This window comes from Rhipicephalus microplus, chromosome 5, assembly GCF_043290135.1.
Source record: "Rhipicephalus microplus isolate Deutch F79 chromosome 5, USDA_Rmic, whole genome shotgun sequence".
Taxonomy (NCBI): Eukaryota; Metazoa; Arthropoda; class Arachnida; order Ixodida; family Ixodidae; genus Rhipicephalus; species Rhipicephalus microplus.
In genome coordinates, this window is record NC_134704.1 from 31,619,580 (window position 1) to 31,642,056 (window position 22,477).

Consider the following 22,477-nt stretch of genomic DNA (forward strand, 5'->3'; position numbering starts at 1 on the left):
AGGAGGAGGGTAGAGAGATGGCACATTAAGCTGGTCAGCGGCCCCGCGACTTCTAAAAATCCCGTCCCGCGTTCCGTTCCCACGGATGGACGATCTCGCATCCACATCGGCAGTGGCGAGCCGTGGTCTCCGAGCCACTTAGCTTGGCTAAAAAAGCCAGGGAGTCCGTCGGTGCGGTCCGTCTGTTACTTGCGTGTCAGCGTGGGTTGATCGAGGGGAAAGAACGGCTAGGTGAAACGTGTCGTCAGTGAATCATTGTTATTACCGTCTGTGCAATTCGACGTCATTTGTATATGTGTGTATATGTCGATGAAACGGAAAAACCTCTGGCGGCAAAAAAAAAAAAAAAAGATCGCCGTTTGTAATATCGGTAATACCATCGGGTGCGTCTGAGTGTCCCGTCGTCCGAACAGATGATCCACTCCTTTCTCCTATGTATACTTAGCGAGTCGATTGAAATTGGAATTCGCGAAAAATGTCAGTGATTAGGTGGCTACGTCTTCTCGCACAACCAGAAACAATGGCACTTAAGTGGTGCTGGACAAGCCATGATTAACCACTTACGCTCTGTAGCAATATGTCACTATACACGGCGATTTTAGGGGTCATGTTCACGGTTGTAAGCTGAAATTTGTTTCGGGAAGCGGCGGGCGGGGCACCTTTTTATTATAAAGTGTGGGCCATGCAGGAAAATGGTCATTTTGCGCTATGTATTCATGGCAAAAAAAAAAGTCGGGGGGGGGGGGGGGGGTAGGCCCAGAGATCCACACTCTTTGCTACGCTACTGGTCGGGTGTCGTCATCTTCCGGTGAGCTCTGCGACGCGACTCTAGCATATTACGAATGGAAGTGGTGCTATCTCACGTCGAACACGGCTGCAGCGACTGCTCAAGACAACAACCAAGACCCTACATGAAAGACAGTACGATCGCTAGACATAGCATAGCACCAGCAAATACACCGTGGGCTTTCAGCGTACTTCCACCAGGACCGGCAGATATGTATTGGTCTACAGCAGGAACGAAGGTCATGCGAAAGGAGTCCGGTCCACGCGACTGACTGCTGCAAAGGTCGTCCCGCTGCCGGTACAGGCCGACATGCATTGCCATCAAGCTTCTTCTGCCACCGTCTTTTTCAGCAAGCGGATCCCAGGCAGAAACACACGCCGAGCGAAGGCTCCCGCGGGTGTGTTTGCATGCGCGAGCTCCCGCAGCTGACAAGCGCAAGAAACGAGCCTCCGCGGAAAAAAGAAAGCAAAGGCGGAAAAAGGGAGTCAAAAGTGGGAGGAAGAAGCGAGGGGAAATCCCTCGTAAACTTTCGCCCACGCAGGCAGCGAACAGCAATGGCACGGTCCATAATACGAGACGCGCCACCACCGGGAGCCGCCGCCGCTGCTACCGCGACAGCGAGCCGGCAAAGTAAAGCGAAGCAAGCAGCAGCAGTGTCGGAGGACGAAAATGTTTCGGAGGAGAAACCCATAACCGCGCGCCTCTTTCTCTCCGGTCGTCGCGCTGCTGCGGTCCATAAATCCTGCAACGGCGGCAGCCCCTTCCCGCATCCACCCTCCTCTCCGCCTGTGTGACAGAGGACAATGACGGTGGCTGGATTTGTTGCGCCTTGCCCCCGCCTTCATCTCTGCATCCCACCGCCCTCTCTCCACTGCAACACACACAACACTCGCAGTCTTGCATCCACAGCTCCTATGTCACATATACCGCCCCACCGCGTCAGGGGGGGGGGGGGGTAAGGGGGAGGGGGGCGACTTCCGAGGAAGAGGAGAGTAGTCCCCGATCGTGGGGGCCCCACCGAGACCATCCCTCGTAATAACCGTTGCGCGCGCTCATAAAGGCCGGACGCGGCGTAATGCCGCCAGTGCGCGCTGCGTTCGAGCTCGCGATAGAATAAAGCATTCATATGGAAATGGATCGACGCCCCCGAAAGAGCGCGCGCCATGCGCTCTCACTCTCTGTGTATATGCTTCCCAAAGAGTGACTCCAGCCGTGCAGGCGTGCACACCGCCCCGCCCGAAACGCCATCACCCTACGCTCGGCGCGTCGCATTCGATGCGATAGCCTGTATACAGCTGCGGGCCTATAGCAGGGGACAAATCCCGGAGTCGTGATAACTATGCCGACACGCGAGCCAAGTCAAAGACGGGTCGCCTTCCCCGGGATTATCGTTAAAAGCCAGCTACAAAGCCAGTGCGCCCTCCGAATTGGCCAGAGGAGATAAAACGCGAATTTACGGCCGTTTTCTGCGGATGTCAGCTTCGCAGAGATGTCTTACTGTGCGAAACCGGCTGTTTATTTCGTCGCTGATCACTGACAGTAGAGCCATTGTCACGAGAAAAAAAAAAAAAAACCTATGAACTTCGCCCCACGTTTACCTCTTTTTCCTATTAGGGTCGTGCGCAGTGTGAAATGCTGTGTAATCGATAGCCATTCTGGAACGTGAACCCACTGCGTCGTCGACCACGAAGAAACTTGCAGTGTGTGTTGAGCATCATCGTACTGACTACGCCCACTACAGGGTAAAGGGCTCTCCTATATGTTTCGCCAATCAACCCCGTTCTGTAACTGCTGCGACCCGCTTTCCCGCAAACTTTCCAATCTCATCCGACTACCTAACCTTCCTGTGTCTTCCTCGCGCACTTGCCTTCTCTTGGAATTCAGCCTGTTACTATTAATGACCACTTGTTATCTCTTTTAATAAATTCTAATCGTGCGAACAAACGAGGACCAAGAAACACGCATAACACACAGCGGATGTGTGTCATGCGTGTTTTCTGGTTATCGTATGTTTGTACGCTTAGATGATTGATCTAGTAAAATATATACCAACACGCTCAAACCGCAACTACTTCGGTTATCTCGCCTTCACGCGACGTGCCCTGCCCATGTCCATTTCTTCTCGATTGTTCCCCGACCCACTCCGTTCTTTTCTTGTCCTTTCAGGTTACGCCGATAATCTATTTCCATCGAGATGGACTTACCTTTTTTCGAGCGAACACCACCCGCAGTAGGGATTCCTGGCCTGGAGGCATTGGTCGCACGTGTTGTACTGCTGGCAGCGGTCCACGCGGACTTTGCTGACCTGTAGGGGCCACGCATAAAGTCACCGTCGAAACAACATTCGGAACAGCTCGAGAAAGAAAGCAAAATAAGCTGCGGTAGTGTACGACACAATGAGAGTTCTATTATAATTTTACATGGGGCGAAGACAGAACGGGTGCTGAAAACCGGCAACGAACCAGGCAGGTGGATGGGCGAATGTCGCGTCTAATGTTTCGAGCAGAACTACATCGGATCGATAATGACTCGCACACGTGAGTGAAACATTTTGCAAAGCGTGTAGAGAGAAACGTACAGCCCTAGTGGGAAATTTTCGTATTGGTAGGTGAAGGCCTCTTCATCTGCAGTTAGAACCGCAGTTGGCTACGCTGTCGGGTTTACAGGGATCTTGCTTCTCGTCATTCAAGACAGGAAGTCACAGTGCGGTATTATGTTGCAGTATGTTTTGTACGTTTCCTGCCTTTTGATAACCGAGAAAAAATATAAGAAGGGAGGGGGCCGGCAGATATTCAATATATTTACATCCTAATTTTCGGGACTCATAAGATTAGCATGTGCGCAGCCACTGAGGCTAAACATACAACGTTGTACTGCGAATGCTTGTAATATCTCCAAATGAATAGAGCTCTCATATAGCATTGCCAACAGGGGCGCACTGTGCAAACAAGCGTTGTCACAGCATGTCAACGAATCGCGTGTCAGCCTTTCTTTTCTCCTTGACGTTGTGTGTGCGAGCGCGCCCGAACAAGAGGCGCGCATGCAACTAAAAGCGGCGGGGAAGGGGACCGGGGGGCCCTGCACTAGCTCGGTTGTTTTGGGCGGACACAAAGGATTTCTCGGCGCTGCCGTAAAAGCCAAGCGGTCTCCACGGGGTCTTTGGACAGGGAAAATAATAAAAGATGGCGTCCAGATCTGGATCAGCCGCGAGGCGGCTCGTACAAAGGGAGGCGGCCAGCGTGCAGCAGCTATAGGCGATATGACGCCGCGGCGGCGCTAGTGGTGGCGCCAAGGGACAGCGCGTGCAGTCGCGGCCAGCGGCGGAATGCGCGGCGTCCCGACGTCGGGGCGTTGCTCCCGCAACTGCCTTTGATTTCCAGCACTCGCCGTCGGGATGTCCGTGTACGCTCGAAAGGGCGCGTGTGGGCTGAAGCGAAGGTTGACAGGCGCGGACATAGTATGTAGGAGCGGTAACCCTCGATTGGCCTCGATCCCGAATACCAACAGCCGGGCATGTTTTTTTGTTTTGTTTTTTTTTAAGTTGGTGACACTTGCGATGCCAAGGGCGCGCGCGCGGTCATTTCGTGTTCGCATAATAATGCAACGAATGTGCTGTTTGTTGCAGTTTACCTGTTTACTTAGAGAAAGGCAAGTGCGCAATATACACGCGCAAAACAAAAAAAAAATAAATGTGAGGAACCGGATTATTATAGTATGTCCAATACGGAATTGAGTATATTTGTTTCATGGGAGGGAATAAACCATTTTAACTTTGGTTGTATCAGCACAAAAGTGTTCGCACTGCGGAAGGCAGGGCCAGTAGCCAGAGTGGAGTGCACTCCCTCCCGAATTTCGTATGGAGGGGGTATTTCATCGAGGACTAATAAAAAGAAAGGGTGTTTTTCAATCCCTTCAACAAGTGCCCCCTGTTATGCCAGCGAGTCCTCGTCATACGTCCGTGCCTCGGAAACAGGCAATCTGGGTCAAGGCCAGCCCGCAGTCAGCCTGACGCGAACATCTCAACGGCGTGAACACGCGCGGCGCATCTGTGGCCCACGTGCATTGAGTCAGCGGCGCACGTGACAGCGAGCCGGCGTCCTCGTGTCGGGTGGTCTGACGCATGGCGCGGCAACCCCATTGGAAGAATCTGCGCTGACGACCAGCGGCGCTTCTGATTGGACATTTTGGTTGGACCCGGTGTAAATAAAAGAAGCCCTGCGGCGCGTCGCGATCGGCAGTCCTAGAGGGAGGAGTCCCCATGTCGGAGAGCCGACATGTGTGTGAGTCAGCGGTCTTAGGCGAAAGACTGACCTATGTGTTAGAGAGAAGAGCTCGGCTCTTCGAGTCTCTGTCGGCCCCAGTGCCGAAATTGTAACGCCTCTGTAAATATGCTGTACATAAACCTTGTTTAACTCACCGTCGTCTCGCCCGCTCGTCTTATCAGCTCTGCGCAGAAGCAGTCGCGAGCTGATAAACATACGCTACCAAACGGCTGGTGACCTTCCCGGCGGAGTTGAAAGCAGTGGCGCCTCCGGGGCCGTGTTGGCGTCGCCGTCTTACGCAACAGTGGTGACTTCGGTGGGATCGGTCCGGCTTTCGCCACAGTGGAGGTCAGCGGCGGGATTTCGGAGGTGGCTTCGCAACACCCCCCACCCCCACCCCCCCCCCAGCCGAGAAAAACTCCTGGTCACGGGCATGGCAGGAGGCTATCTTGAGGTTGGCTCAGATGGCCTATCGCCAGTGGGATAGCACCCATACCACTCGTCTATCAGCCCCTTCCTCCTTATGACGGTATAAGATTCTCTCTCTCTCTCTCTCTCCACGCACACACGTACTCAAGGAGGGAGGCAGAGAGAGAGAGAAGATATATAGCGAGTGAGTAACTTATCCTCTCCCTTCCGTCGGAATCACCGCAAATCACTCGGGAGAAAATTGGCGAAAGGACTGCTGCGAATCGCTCGATTCCGTTCACGCAAACTGACGCGCGAGCAGCCTGTAAGGAGACGCGGACGGACAGTCGTGGGGCTCGGCTCCGTCCTTTCGCTGGGATTAAGACTTCTCCGAGGATTACCGGATCGCCCCGCCGATAAAGAACAGTTCTGTCGACAGGAACGCGGCCGTATCCGACGCTCCACGTCTCTCGTTGGCCGCCGAAACCGAATGCGGGAAGAAGAAGAAATAGACGCCGCGATCACGTGGGCTGCATCCGGCGCTGGGTAAAAAAAAAATGAAGTGGCGTCTTCGTACGTATCGCTGCGATCGACGAAAGGCTGTGCGTGCCATCTCTTTTTTTTTGTGCGCGATGAAAGTAGTAATAGGCTCTGCTTAGTTTACCCTTATATCTATAGTCTCATGCAGCGTAAGTTTGGCACATGTCTTGACCTTGCCGTGAAGCGTCCCGACGTTTTCGCATGAGTGCGGAATACGAAAACGTTAAATTTATGCCTCACTGATAGGCGTTCGACTCCTTAACAACCACACCCACTCGGGCTGATAATTGTTACGGTGCTCCTAAAGTAGCGATGTGTTTGTGATGGCAGTGTTGAGATGTGCCGTTTTCAATAAACGTAGAACTACGACAACTTAAATGGCATTACTTCGGCCACGTACCCCCCCCCCCCTCCCGCCACATCCAGATCAGGGTGTGAGGGTGTGTTGGTGTGGAAAATCATTTGACACCAGCACACCCTCATGTTCCTAACAGACATTCATGACCGACCACTCCGCCCCCTCCCCCGGTCTTGCGGGTCTCGTAAAATCCCCCAAGCTTACATTCTGCACAAACCCCCGATTTGTCCTCTTTTCAAGTCCGCTGCGCGCGAGGGAAAGTTCGGAGTTGTATCACTCGACTCTGTAATGGAGATGCACTATGACTCGGGTATTCATGAATCGTGCGACGTGCGTACGTAAAGTACCACTGCACCCCAAGCATCGACATCGGCGCGTTTCGAGCGGAATTCGAAAAGCGCCATTTCCAAGTCTCCCCGGCACCGGGAAAAGGTGGCTGGGAAGAAGCGCGATCGAACCAACACGGAAGAGTTTAGACATACGCCGCTCGTGCTGCGCGATACTCGAACTATCATGCCCACCGACGTTCAAAGCCTTACCACCGACCATCAAGAGCGCCAGGCGCAACTGTACAGGCACAGCAGCTAAGCTAATCGGCGACCAGTGCTTGATCACGAAGCCACAGAAGGCGACGGTAAGCGTTATCTAACGCGTCACTTCGCGCGGCTTGGCGTTTTCAACGCTGCACGCAACTAAAGTCAGGCGGGAAGAAGAAGAAGAGCGCAAGGCCGGGGAGCAGCAAAGTCGTGTGGCGGGGCCCTAACATGGATCAAGCGAAGACCGGACACGCGCAAGTTGATAACTCCAAAAAGTAAAACTGTACAAGAAGGGGGGGGGGGGGAGGGTGGCCAACATGCACGAATAAAAGAGAAACAGTTGTCTCAGCACACCGCCCAGCGACCCGCTAAGCCCCGAATGGATGACCGTCAGCGCACGCACGCCAAGGCCACGGTCGTATTTCGAGATGAGCCGACCGTATCTTTCCGGTCTCCTTTCCCTGGAGTCCGGCTTGAAGATCGCTGCTCATTATGCTCACTAGGCTGTCCGAATAAGAGGGCCGGGGGGGGGGGGGGGGGGGGGGAGTAGGTCCTTGTACGCACGGTCGACCCGAGGAGATGTTAGATGCACTCGGTGCGCCGTCTTCTCGGTGACGTCTTCTGCTCGCTCCAACGTAACTGGCGTCCGACGTGCGAGCGCGCGGTGGTTCACGGCGTATTACGTGGGCGCGCTCGAAATTACAGGCCTTGTCCCCCCGCAAGCCCGCGCTTGACGTTGACGGTCCTTTTGTTCGAACGCCGAGCGACGCTGCCGCTGCTGTGTACAGCCAGAATAATAACGGCCGTCAGACGTCGCCGTGGAGTTGTACGGCCACTGCCCGCCGCGCAGTCAGCGAGCGTATATACAGATGGTGTTTCCCCCCCACCCTGCACCCCCCAACTCTCGCGTTCGTTCTCCCGACTTCCTGTTTATTCTGTACACGGTTCGGGATCGGTAAGTATAGTGACACGCCTCTCGGCGAAAACACGGCGACTGCTTCTTTAGGAGGCGGCGAATTAAGCTCACGACAGCTAGACGCTTTAGTGGCGACTGCGCCGCGGACTACTGTGTACATACGTCGAGTATTGCAAATTTAAGGGGGGCGGTGTGGGACAGGCTAGTAGGTTCGGCGGCAAATTCAAGGGTTATGAACGAACGAGTCTGTGACGCTGAAACCGACAAGCGTTTTTTTTTTCTTTTTTTTCAAAGCTCATAAGTATTTGGCCTTCACTTATTGTTTGCATACAAAACAATGTCCTACGCGAAATGAGGTGTAAAAGCTCGCAGTATTGCTTAACCACTGATCATCCCTGCCAGGTCAATGCGAGCCTCACTTCCTTGTTCGCTGCAACAAATTTAGTACGCCACGGTTTCCTCTCACTCGAACGAGGCTCGTTAAAAAAGTAATGAAAATGTACTAATTAGCGTCTCTAACTACTTCGCACAAGTGAGTATATATGCACGCCGCCAGTGAGCTAATTGTGTAACGAATGAAGCTGAGTTAACGACAACGAAAACTCCAATATCGGAGAGTGAGTTCCGAGCGTCCAAAAGTGGTTTACGTACGAAAATTCTTGCATTCGTTTGTATTGTTCTTTGGTGCGGCAGGAAGTACAGAGGGACGTGGGAGTGTGCATATAGTGCACGCAAGCGGCTCGGAGCGCCCGGCACTAAAAATCCCTATTCGCGTTTTATCGAGCTCTATGTGATACAACGCACAGAACGTCTCCTTCTCATCCAGCTCTGTCCTCGTACTCCGATTGGATGCATATCGTTACAAAACCGCTACACTTGCTTGACGAGCCTGCCTTGAAAGACGAGCCGGGCGAGCACCGAGGAAAATCTTGTTTGCCCTTGCTGGAAAGGGTGATAAAGAAGATAAAAAAAGGGCGGGATGAAAGAAAGGAAGACGAGGCGGAAGTGAAAAACACTTGGAAACGGTCTCATCGAGTGTGTTTGCGAAGAGAAACGGGCGGGTATATACGGGAGACGAGGTGGACACCGGGGCCTCAGGTGCCAGCTCGCAGCTCCGGAAATGAGCGAAGCCGAGCAAGCAGCGGGGCATTCCGCGGGCGAATGCCGCCGCGGTGCCGTTGGTGTTCGGCCCACATTGGTGTTGCAGTGTGGGTTCGTTGGTGAATCACTTGAACAGCTTTGACGTATAACGATAGTTATAGCGCGAGACCAAAACGACGACACAGAGACAAGAAGGACACGAAATATACTGTCCTTCTTGTCTCTGTGTCGTCGTTCTGTTCTCGCGCTATAACTATCGTCATGCCATACCAACTAGCCCAAGCTGCCACACTTCTAAATATGACGTATAGCGCGCAAAGAAACACGGAAAGACACGCAAGGACATCGCACAGCGATACTAGTCTGATAAATCGACTGCCGCGCGACGGGTTTCTCGCACTCCACGTTCATGCGTGCGGTTGCAGAGCTCTGTTTCACAACACAGTCACTGATGCTTGAAATGAAGAATACACCCGTCTGACTGTTGGAAGCTGAACTAATCGATGCTCCGGGTGGTTTGCGTATTGGCAAGCCATCGATACCACTGTCGCCTAAGTAGTTGGTTTCCTTGCGTAACCGGCGACGTATTCGGTGTTTTTCTTTGTCAGGAGCTCGCTTTCGCAGTGGTGTCTTTTCGTGCTGTCTGAGCGCTTCGGCGTGCTCAATTGTCTGTCTGGCAATTATGTTTTATAGGCCTGGTCCTGAAAAAAAAAAAGGAAAGGAAGCTCACGGTGTTTCTAGCCGTCATTCAGAACTAATGGTAAATGCATATACACGCGATGTGCTATGTTTGATTCGCGCGTTCTCAAGAGCATACCGATGGGCAGCGTTAACCGACCACGCTGAAAAAAAAAAAAGTGTTGGGTACTTTAAATAAACACGTTGCCGAACAGCTCTGTGCTGTGTCCGCAGGCGCGTTCTCGTGTCCGTGCTTCGTTTCGCGCTCCGTCAAAATGCTGAAGACGGCAAGCAAACGAGTCGGGCTTGGTGGTGCTCGGAATCGAGACGAGCTGCGTAGCGGCGAGGCAACGCACGCCAAAACGGGGCCGCGCCGCGGCGGCATCGACCCAACCAGGCCGGGTTTACCAAGACGAGGCACGTCCGTCGTCCCTCGACCAGCGCCGGCGGCGAACGACGCGACACGCACACACGATTGTAAGCGCGAGGCGAGATGCGCCGCCGTGGTCCAATCTATCACGCACCACCTTCGACTAATTAACATTAGTTAGCTATAATCTATTGGCGTTGTTTGGCGTAAGTTACTACTTGTGTTGTGGAACGTAGTGTTGTAGAACCGGGTGTGTTGTTGCTTTGCATATTGAAGTTTATTGTAGTGTATAGAGCGAAGCGTGATGATGTTACATAACGAAGTGTATTGTAGCGTGTAAAACAAAGTGTGTTTTTCGTATGATGTACATCATTACGTCTGTGGTATGCGTGATGTGCCTTTCCTGCTTGGACCACTTAGTGTCCGCAGTATGTATTAAATAAATAAATAAATAAATAAATAAATAAATAAATAAATAAATAAATAAATAAATAAATAAATAAATAAATAATCTATAGTTAGCTATAAATTCAATTTACAGACGCGATAGCGTTTGGAGAGCTCGTTCCACCGTAATTCCGGTCTCGGCGTCGTTAACTGTGAGCGAAAAGATAAGCCGTTGTTCGTGTGCGAAGAAAACTCGAGGTGGTTGCAAATAAAGAAAAAAAAATTCTGCGGTTCGGGTGCCCCGCGGCGCGCGATCGCAACCGCGCATACGTTTATAGCACGTCAACGGTGAGCTATTTCGCGAAACATCAAGAGATGAAGAAACTAATAGAGCAAAGCGTGACAAAAGTCTCTCTCCGTCATGTTCGCAGCTCCTAGGCATGTATGAAAAATGGTTATACGAACTCTTACAACGAAAGCAAGGGTACGCCAAAATTACACAAAACAAGACAACAAAGTATTGAATTGGTTCTGACCGGTTAAGAATATTCATCAATTAAGTGCTTAAACAGAGGGAAACGTAAGAGCAATACACTCGCCACGGGGAAATGTAAACGAGAAAGGGGAGGCTGTAATACTTAGATAACCACCTGTGCGTTTGAACGTGCTCTCATCTCCGATTCCTGTTCAGTAATAGCACTATGCGTACTTCTCAAAACGGGTTTATGTTTTTGCACGGAAAATGCAGAATGGTTTCACGAGGAGATTCGTGAACATTTTCACGAACAACTGAAGAGGTTGCTGAAAAACGCAAAACCCCTCGGCGGTGCGCCTTTCTGGCCCATGGCAGTTGCACGCAGTGAAAAACGCGCGCGACCGTCTGAACCTTTCTGGTGACATATACGCGTGGCTTCTCGCTTTCGCGAGTAATTTATTTATATAGCCTAGACTAAGTATACTCTATACGGTTGTGGAGATTCCCGGAAGTCCGTGACGTAACATAGAGGGAGCCGTTGCTTTCGTTCAGACCGACAGTGCGCTGCGCAAGTCGAGATGGGGCACGACTGCCCTTACTGACTATAGCTATCAGCATCTAAACCTCCCGGGGACCGGGCCTCCCCTGTTTTCCTTCCTTGACGCTGTTCCATCTCTCCGATGCGACACCCTGGGCATGGATGCGACGACTGTTGCATCCAAACCAAAGTCAATCAAGGTCCCGAGGGAGGCACAAGGGTCCACTCCCCTGTGCCCTAAAGGGCGCTAACCCGTCATGAGTCCGAAAAAAAAAATCTCGAAAAAAAAAATCGCGCTTCGTGTCATTCCGGCGTCTTCTTGCACGCGAAAGTTGCAGCGTGTAACGAAATATCCAGCGCTGTTGTCGTCTGCTTCTCGGAAACAGACGATACGTTTTCCGGTCCCGTACAAGCGAGAGACAATGAGAGTCTCGTGTTCGCTCGACACTCGAGCGCGCGTGAGTCACTCGGCACACGCACGCGACAGCAGCGTGTGACACGCGACGCTATAGCCACTATATAGCGGCGGCAACAACCCCGCGTCGGCGGCCGCGACTTGAAACCGACCGAATGCCTATGTATTGCTCAGCCAAGCGCGAGCGCTGGAAAAGAAGGATACGGGGTGTCGGGACGCTCGGTCGATCGCAAACGGAAACGCTCGCGGTTCGCGCGTCCGCCGTGTTCTCTGGGACGGATCGGCGGTGTCAATGAGAGGAACACTAAGCTCTCGCCGGAGTCTATAGGAAAGTTCCATACAGCGCAGTGTATGAACCTCGTCCGCTGTTGGATGTTGAAAACCCCCTCGCGGGAACGACGAGGCCGAGTTGTTTGATCTTATAGGACCACGGCGTTATTCGTGCGACATTACGTCGGTGCGGTGCCTACACGTTATAGGAACATCCTGCAGCCAACGAAAGGTGATGCAAGCAAGAAGAGTTGGTGAAATTTGGGCGCACCAAAGGTGCGGCGCTTCTGAAGCTACGCTATGCAGTGAAGTTATAGTTCACTGTAGTCACGAAGGAGTTTCTCTTGGGCAACAAACGTGAGTTGCCGTTCACACACAAAGTACGATGATGTTTGCAGACATTGTGAAATTTCTTCCGGCCTCGGCTTCAAGCTCATGTCGGGTCAGAAACGTGACCATTAGTCCTCACTGTTGGTCACATTGCGCAAAAAAAAAAAAAAAAGTTTGACATGGGACATTTTTTTTTTTTTGCGCTACGTGATTAGTTATGCATTGCCAACATGCCCAACTTCATACTCTCCCCACTGTTGGCAGTTCGTCACAAGTGAGGCGAACACTACGTATACAGGCGACAGTGAGTGTGTGAGCGAGACAAACGTTACTGGCTCCAGCAAAACTCGATAAAACACGATAAAACTTGATAGACCCTGTGCATGCCCACTTGTGCAGTATCGCTTTCCAGGAGCTGCACCGGAGGACCTGACGTTCACAGTCTATTTCCGCCACTCCATTCTGCAAGTCTACGAGAGTCTATTTCTGTCAAGGAACGTGCCTCAGGTGCACGCAACTATCTGCTTCCAGGCGCTCGCAACCCCGGGGCCAAGAAAGCTCCTCCTGTCGGCGGCTTTTGTGCGTTCGTGTCGACGAGAGAGCGTGGCGGGAGGAGGAGAAGGAGGAGGAGGAGGGGGGCACTTTTCCCCGCATCGCTCAACTCACGCCAAACTCGAATCAGCGAGCGCGAACCCCGCGCGATGTCAAACGCAGGGCAACGGCGTCGAAGACGGAGAGGAAGGAACCGCCGAGATGTGGCGCGCCTGCAGTATGGCCCGCTCTTTTACGCGTTCTTCGCGGCTGTTCGTGAATTTTACTTCTCGGAACTCGACGTGCGATCACTGCCGTCAACTCGACGTCTTATACGTTCAGATTTGCTCCGGCGAATGCGACGCCGGCTCTCGCTAGCGGCGCAGATATACGCCCACTTATACCGACACGCGATTCATAAACAGGAAGGGAGAACAAATGGTGAAGCGAAAGCAGCGTATTCAAATAACTCGTCGCAATGGAGAGTTCACGGAAGTATAAGACCGCAAGCGTCACAAAATCAAGGATTTCATCGCAATGTAATAAATAAATAGGTAAAATAAAAAGAAATGTGCGGTTTTCAGTAGTATTGATTATCCTCATGGGTGTTCGCTTCCCAAAGGCGTACGCAGTCAATATATGAAGAATGCCATAGTGGAAGATTTCAGGCAAATTTTGGCAAGGTTTATTCAACGTGTACCGATGTCGAACGTTCGTTCATTATTCATTAACTCTGTTCTATTATACTCTGCATCGATATGAATTCAGTCACATAGCGGTAGCGTCACGCTCAGCAGCAGATAAGAAAAGGACAAATAAAAGAACAACTATGTAGCCGTTTTGTTAAACTTACGTGCTGAAAATCAGTCTGTGGAATTTTGCATTTATATGATAGCAAGCCTCATGTATACAGAACGTCGTTGCGACACTTTAAACCCCACAACTGTTGGGGGATGGCAGGTATCGGCTGACCTTGTAAGGCGAGGCCACGTAGAGGAAGTGTCCCGTCTTGTCGACTTCCATGTCGGGCAAGATGGGGTTTCCGTCGTCGATGGTCACCTCCTCGAACTGTTCGGCACGGCCCTGACTCGTCAGGAACATCTGGAAAGTCCGCAAAAAAAAAAAAAAAGCAACATCGTCTTCAGTAATTTGCGTACACCGCCACAGAGTTGTTAGTGCAGGTGGGGAAAAAGTCAAGTCACAGAACGTATACTGAGTAAATATACAGCGTTGAAGACAACCTTGGCAGGCTTACACGGTGTTCAACGCGAGAAGATCTGAGGGCGTTGCTGCGGTTCCTGCAAATTGTAACTGTTAGCCGACGATGTTGGTGCGGCGTAGTTGAACGGTGCTACAGTAATGACGTTTCAGCTGTCAGTGTCACCACTTAATTCTTTTTTTTTTAATTTGTTTATTCGGGCGTTGGTACGGTATGACTTCGGTTACTATTCTCTTAGATTATAACTTCTATCATGAAGTTGTCAATAATCATACAGAAATACAGTTTATATATGAAAATGGCTATTTACAATTATAACGTTCTCTCTTTTTTCATCATCTGACACCACCTTTCCCCTTTCCAAGTAAAGGGTATCATACCGAAAACTACACCAGGTTAAACCTTTTTGTCTTTCTGTTATCGCTGTCTGGCTGGAAAGCTGTAAGCGTGCAACGTTGACAAGCCATTGAACCCTGTACCATGGCAACAACCGCTCGTGCACAGCGCATTAAGCACAGTGAATTTATATAGTCTAATACGTCAGATATCATGGTGCATGCGTACTTTCTTGCATATAAATATACCACATACGTGTGCGTACTATATACGAGCGCACTGGGAGGACCCATGGTTGTTTAGATTCCGGCTGCGAGCTCTTGCAGGTTCTATTTCGTTCACTCTAACATTTCATTCATTGCTTATGACTCCCTATGTGCGCTGGGGAGAGTCTAAAAGCTGGCACATCACTTCCAAGCTTTCATATTTTGATGAGTAGCGTAGTTTATCTAAGTATCGTTCTGTTGCGTTCCCCAGTTGATGTCTAGTCGGCCTTCTCATATCTAGACATTCAGATCAAGCGTAGTGATTCCTCGACCGTGCATATACACACTATTTGCACACGTCTTTAAATGCCGACAAGCTTTATGAACGAGACTGTACTTTAACGCCTACGTGTCGTGCGCACTTGTTACGGTGTGTCTCGGAGCTAAGTGCGTGTATGCATACTCAAAGCTTTACTCAGTGCCACACGATTCAGCATTGTACACGTCGAAGGCACTGAATACTGGAGATATTGTGCTACAAAGTAGGACATCTCGTGTCAGTTCTTGGCAAACACAGACTACGGACCAACGAGTCGCCATCTCGGTTCTGCCGAACGTCCGAGCAGAGAACGTTTCAGCGCCGTCGCTGCGATCGCATGAAAGCTTAACGACATTCAGTCTGCCTCTCGATTTGGTTCTCATCTAAGGAGGGCGAGCGTTTTCTTTTCTCTAAATAAAGCCGAGATGCGAGACATTCGCGACCTCGCAGACGGCTCGCTTCGGGAGCTAAAAGGTTTGCACGACTGTGTGCGTAGAAGTCGTTCGTAGAACTGTGGCAGCTTGGGCTAGTTGGTATGGCCTGACGATAGTTATAGCGCGAGAACAAAGCGACGACACAGAGACAATTGAGTGTCTTTCGTGTCCTTCTTGTCTCTGTGATCGTCGTTTTGTTCTCGCGCTATAACTGTCGTCGTTCCTAGAGGCGAAAAACGGGGGAAACTTGGCCGGACGCGCCAGGAGGACGACACCCTGCAGGGGGCGCCTCGTAGCGGGTCGCGGTTCTAGAAGGAGCCGCCCGCTCGCTGACGATGACCAGAAACAGGAAAAAAAAAGGGGAGGAAACGCCCACTTAGACGCAATCTGGCCAGCCGCGTCACGCAGCTGTACCGCAAGGCCAAAGACAGGAACGTAAAAGGAGGAAGGGGGTGGGATGGGGGGGGGGGGGGGCTGCCTTACAGATCGGGAAGGAGCGCTTATCGGCACCCCTACGAGTGCGCCCCCAAATGGCCTGCTGCGTCTCGGGAGCTATGCTACGCGTATGAACATGTGGATTGATAGCCGCCGCCTGTGACATATACAGAGATGGGGGAGACACCATGCGTAGAGTGCAGTAGCGCGGGGCTGTTGGTGTTGCTATGTCAGCGAGAGGGCATTACGCATGAAGACCATTTCGAAGCGGTCGTCAGGCATTTGCAGCGTAAACGCGCGAAGTTTAGGAAATAAAGCGTCAAATTATTGAAGCATTCTTATAAATACTGCGTGGAATTGAATTTGATGAGAAAGAAAAAAAAATAATGATATAAAGCGGCGAGAGGTCACTCTGCAAGGCAAACCTGTCTCTATAATCAGCTGGTAGAGACAGAATTCAGGCGACTGAATTGTTTCTCCCATTGAAGATCGATATGTGGGGTTTAACGTTTCAAAACCACCATATGATTATGAGAGACGCCGTATAGTGGAGGGCTCCGGAAATTTCGACCACCTGGGGTTCTTTAACGCGCACCCGGGCCTACGCACACGGGCCTAAAACATTTCCGCCTCCAACAGAAATTCAGGCGCCGCAGCCGGGATTCGAGCCCGCGACTCCTGCGGGTCAGCAGCCGAGTACCTTAGCCACTAGACCACCGCGGTGGGGCAATTGCTTCTCCCAGCAGCCAGTGCAAAGTACTCGGTGCGCACACCGTGCGCCTTTCCCATTCGTGCGTGCCACGCGCTGCTTCCATCTTAATTCACATTAATTAGTTCTTCGATTTCGCACGTTCACTTGCGAACGTGTCCTGCAAAGGGTACACAACGCGCATGGATACGTTATATGCGTGTGCTTCACTCAAGAAGGCAAGCTGATTCACAAGCTTGCTACATGTACTCCTTCCAAAGAGGCAAAACAACCCGACAGAGTCTGAAGGAAATCACGTTGAAATCGGTCATCTTTGCGTTCGTGACCCCCCCCCCCCCCCGCCTTTTTGTCTTCCGTAACTGCGTACTTCCCTATATTTCCTCCGCATTCGGGAGGAGTCGATACCTCAAGTGGACGGAACACGTCCCTCCGTTCGCCGGTTAGTCCACATCGATCCTAATCGAACAGCTATCCACGTCGTTATCCCCGCGTCGTATATATATATATATATATATATATATATATATATATATATATATATATATATATATATATATATATATATATATATATATATATCCTGCTCACAGCTGGTAATTTTTTCATCCACTTTTCTTTCTTCTTTGTTCTTATTTACATTACATTGGTTCTAATAACTTCCCCTGTACATTCCTTGGCATTACTGTCTGTTATATCTCATTAATATCGTGTTAAAACACGGAAATACGAGCCCTTAGGTATACACTTCTCTCCCTTATATATATATATATATATATATATATATATATATATATATATATATATATATATATATATATATATATATATCGCGATGCCTCTTTCGTCCAGCGGTAGCAAATGGCCGCGAATGCGTTCTGTGCCACGCTCGTGTTGCACAAACTGCAAACGACGGGCGGAGAGAGTGTTACAGGCTTCGTTTAATCGTCGACATTCGGCCCCGCCGTCACGGGACAAATCGTTAAAGCGACCGCCTGGAAGTCCAACATGCTGCGGCCGTCTCTTTCTCTCTCCCTCCCCATATTCCTTCTAATCAACCCAAGCTACCCTTCCCCCGCATCGTCGTTCCCGTTTTCCCGTCGCGTGTTCCACGCTTCTTCCCCTCTCCCTCCCACGCCGCTTTGTTTCTCTCCTCGCCAGGCCATTTCGCGCCCATTCTCACCTCGGCCGAAAATCGCTATCGTCCTTCGGACAAGGAAAGGACGAAGCGGCGTGGTGGCACCGGCCGATTAAGGGAAGCGAGGGGACATCCGGAAACAAATAGAGACAGATAGCGCGGAAGGCGACGGACCGGGAACAAGTACGGCGAGGGAAAAGAAAGAAGGAGGAAGAAATGGGGGATCGAAACAGAGACAGGTCTACGACAAGACGACCTGTGCCGTTAGCGACGGGGCCCATTGCTAGGGAAGAAAAGAAAAAAAATGAGACAAAAAAGGTAAACGTGTCGGCCTTGCGTGAGCGATCAAAACAATGCGGCGCACTGGGCGATTGAAAAAGAGCGGCCGAGACAAAGCGCCGAGGGAGACGAGAGTGGGGAGGTGAGGAAAAAATGTTGTGCCACATTTGGCGGGAACTGGCTGAAACGTGTTTGGGAAAAGGAAAAAGAGGAGCGGGTCGTGCGTTTGGGGAGTGAAGGGAAGGTAGAGGCTGCGCGCGCCGGACGCAGCAGGGTAGAGAGGGACGAAGGAGGTTCGTCGCGAAAGAAAAGAAATGGCTCGTTTCTTTTGCCGTTGTTGTTCACCGACGCCAGGAGGAGGACCGATCCTCACGGGCCATTTCACGGAGGGCAACACGCGAGACGCCGCCTGGCCGGGACGCGTGGCCCGGGCCTGCCGCCGGCTGGGTCCAGTACACACATTCCGAGAGCGGCTATAGGGACATCGAACGCGCTTGTACGTACAGAAGACGCGGCAAGATGCAAAAAAAAAAGATGAACAAAATGACCAATACAAGGTGTTTCGGAAGGAAAGAAATAAAAAGTGTTGAAAAAAGGAATGAAGAAGGAAGAAAAAGAAAGAAAGGTTCGGCGAGGTGTACGAAAGCGCGTCTCTGGGAATGGGACGACATCCAATTTACCGCGCCAGGCGAGTGCGCTTATCGGGAAAGCGCGGGCAGAGAGGGCCCCAGCTGCCCAACCACGATCTGGACGCTTCCCGATCCGAATCAGCACGTGGGGACCCTCCCTCACTTACCTTCCCTCAAAGCCTTCTCCCATTCCATATTTCTTTCTTTTGAAGAGCCGAGCGCGAAATAGAACGAAGAGGAGGATGGCGACACTCTTCCTTCGCTGCCGCGGTACGGACGGTACGTGTGCGCAACGAATTGGCGGCCACAGGTGACGGATTACTACGGGCGAAGTCGACCTCTCCGTCTCTGTGCCTCCATACTAGCGCCGCCATATTGGATTCCGGGAAGAAATCGGTGGAGCGCGACGGGAAATTGGGAGGTCGTGAAGCGCACCTCCTCGCGCAGCGGATGAAGAGGTTCGGAATTTCGGTCGTCGCGGCGCTAACGACCGACGTTCATACGACGGCGTGCGAAATGATTCCCGCCGACGACGCTCAATTAGTCGATGTCGAAGAAGCGAGAAAGCGGGAGCGAGAAACGCTCGGGCGTACCAAATCGATGACTTATACGCTGGCTTCCCGTTTTCTAATTGCCGCTGGCATCATCGACCGACGAGCGAGTGCGTCGGCGCACATTGCCGTGAAATGTCAAAAAGATTCATCAGTGGGAGATGGAGAGATCGCAGTAAATGGGGCACATAAAGTTAAAAAGGCAGGCGAGTGGAATCGCATGTAGCTGTTGCTCTCGCAGTCCACGGATGTTTCGTTTCTGAAGAGCAGCGCTAATTACTGACACCGCGTCAAAGCTATGGAAACTGTGGCGCCAGGTGATGGTGCCGTCTTAGCCGAACACAAACTTGTGTTTTGCCGTTTTCTTCTCTTTCCTCAAATGCGAATGGTTTTTATTTTTACGAAACACCCACGAGTGTTTAGGTGAATAATTTTTTTCAGGTGAATTATGAAGGGTGTAAACTTGGCCACGTTGGTATGACATGTGTGTTAGAACAAAGCGACAGACAAGTACTGGGGAACAGGCACGATGCTTCTTCCGGAGGGCATCAGCTGGATCACTCAGCACAGTGTCAATTCTTGAGCTTTGCGTTATATCCACGCTAGTTTCGATAAGCTGAACATACTATACTGTCCTCGTCATGAATTTCAAACAACACATCTTCGGTCACGCAGTTCGAGATATTTGTAGAACATATAAAGGAGGGATTGACACACAAGCGAAAATATCCGTACTTCATTAATGGACTATTGAAGTTTAGACCAAGACCGGTGCTTAAACGTCAGCAGTTCATGAAGCGAGATTTCTTTGCATGATTCCAAGATCCGACGAAACGTTTCTTCCAAATGCATCCATAAATCAACAGTTCTCTTAGTGCGCCCTTACCGTTCATCTCTGGAACTATATACGAAGCGACATTCATGCAATACGGTGGTTTTTCAACTGCAGGAATTCATGCACGGGGAAAGGTATACTACATACACTCAAACCTCGATATAACGAACCCGTATATAACGAAATGCTGGTTATAACGAGGTAAATAGATAATAGTTTATAATACTGTTAAGAATGCCTTTATAACCAATTTTTGAATATAACGAACTTGTGTAAGATACAAGTTCGTTATAGTGAGGCTTGACTGTATGCATATTACAGATTGCGTTCTCACCTTCTTGAGGCGCCCTCTGTCGGAGCCGAGGAAAGCCACGCTGTGCTGCGGCGTGGCGGCAGCCGCGACCGACGTCAGCGTCAGGTTCTCGAACACGGCGCTGGCGGCACGCGAGATGGGAGAGCTGCCGTTCAGCTTGAGCGTCTCGTTGCAGAAGCTCAGCACGTTGCCGCTCTGCTGCAAGTGGCCGAGACAGGACAGAAACCCAGTCAGAAAACTATACACACACACACACACACACACACACACACACACACACACACACACACACACACACACACACACACACACACACTCCTCTTGTGATTGTGCGCTAAATTTATGTATACAAGTTCATTTGGTATATAAACCTTCAAAACTATTCAGACACCGCGTATTTTAATGTTTGACAGGGTGTGCTGTACCTAGGTCCGTTTACGAGCTTTTTACGCCCGTAAGAAGTGAAACACGACCAATTAATGGCTAGGCGGCGTCTATATGTACTTGATATGCCTCACTCTAAAGAGGAAAAAAAAAAACAACGTCAAATCCCCTTCAGAAATAATTTCCCATGTATAACGTATTGGAAAAGGGTTCCTCCAAATGGCTTCGTTAGGTGACATTTTGTTCCAACTCTCCCCATTACCCCCATCCGCGGCCAATATCTCTGCTGTCCGGGCACTGGCGGGACTACATTTTGCGATTGCGGCCCACTCTTTGAAGTTAGTTTTTGACACCTGCTCTATAGCTTGTGCACGAGTCGAGATATCTAGAAGTGTTCCCTTCCTTCTCTACATCAGGCCTGTAACAGGGGGGAGGGGACAACTAGGTCCTCCCACTCTTCCCCCGAAATTCGGATGGAGGTGGGGGGGGGGGAGTTACTAAGGAGAAAAAAATATGACAAATAGGTGTTTTTTCAAGGTCTCCAACAAGTCCCCCCACTCCACCCCTCCCCTGAGCCCTGGGGGCACACGCACACATATATATTAGCGATCGTCTCACTTCAATGGCGCTGTCATCTCGATGTGCGAACCTGCCTCATACCAGCTTCGCAGTTGCAGAAGGTATATAGCTACATAGGCGTTAATATTCGCTAGGTTGTGGCGTCGCATCGCTAAAGAAAAAGCGAAACAGCCGTTAAGGTAATGGTTACCGCATGCCACTAGTGAGCGGAGCCTGACTCGACAGCGCTTGCTTGCACGTGCGCGGTAAACAAAACAGTCGCATCGCCCGAGGAAAGACAGCCCGTAATTGTAGGCGTGTCCCGACCGCGCTCAGTAATACGCAGGTCCGTGAACGCGTTATTAAAATAGAATAACGCGACGAAATAGACACATTTCAGGCACGCACGCTTCAATAGCCGCGGCCCAGCACGACAGGTTATGGTTTCTCCCAGGAGGCGAGGCTAACTTATAATACATCCCGAAAACGTCGATTGAAAAAGAAAAAAAAAAAACCAAGTTAGAGATCGCGCCTAACTAGAACGCCGATTCCACACCCTTGTCGTCATTCGTTATACGCGATTATGACTCTCTTCGTGATTCACGAAGCGGCCGGCGTCCACAAAGGGCACGAGGGACTGCTAAAGATGACAAAGCACTTCGATAAAACTTTGGTGCTGCAGGAGTTCGTGTTGAATCCCAAATGTCGAAGGGAGTCAAAGTAATGACTACGAACTACACCGTCATAGCGCGATCGTATTACACTACAAATGACCAAGGTTAAAAAGCGGCACATTATGCGCCGACAGCGCGCAGACGTCGGTTTTGGAAGCGAAATAAATCTAGCCCGTGCCATTCGTATAGTTGCGCAACGAGTCAGCGGTGTATACTGCAGCAGGCTGCCAAAGAGGAGGGGGGGGGGGGGGAGGGGGGCATCATGAATGAAAATTGCCCGCGGTGCCTGTCGTCTTCGCGACCAGCAATTAATTCGCCACTGCTTCGGGACAAGAGAAGAAGAAAAAGAATATATGGCAAATGAAGGAGGAAGGAGAGGATTTCGATAAATCATCGAAGAGGCACGATACTTAGGAGGGCACGCAAAGGTGGTCGCAACCATCTTACTACCCTCCGCGTGTCTTGGAGAGGTCGTGGGGAAGGGGGATAGCGGGCTCAGAAGGGAAAGGGCAGTGCAAGGTAAGAAGAGACTTTCGAAAGGGGGCCGCGTGGCAGAGCT

The 22,477-nt window shown here is 50.9% G+C and overlaps 1 protein-coding gene across 2 annotated transcripts in view; it reads right to left on the reverse strand.

Moving 5' to 3' along the window:
* LOC119174753 (plexin-B) overlaps window positions 1-22,477 on the reverse strand; it is a 71,386-nt gene that overhangs the window by 36,953 nt on the left and 11,956 nt on the right. For both annotated transcript variants that reach the window (XM_075895160.1, XM_075895159.1), the window contains exons 4-6: window positions 20,324-20,500; window positions 13,875-14,003; window positions 2,992-3,092 (exon numbers count right to left, since the gene is read on the reverse strand). In XM_075895160.1, coding sequence (XP_075751275.1) covers window positions 2,992-3,092; window positions 13,875-14,003; window positions 20,324-20,500 — 407 coding nt within the window. The remainder of the gene's footprint in view (window positions 1-2,991; window positions 3,093-13,874; window positions 14,004-20,323; window positions 20,501-22,477) is intronic.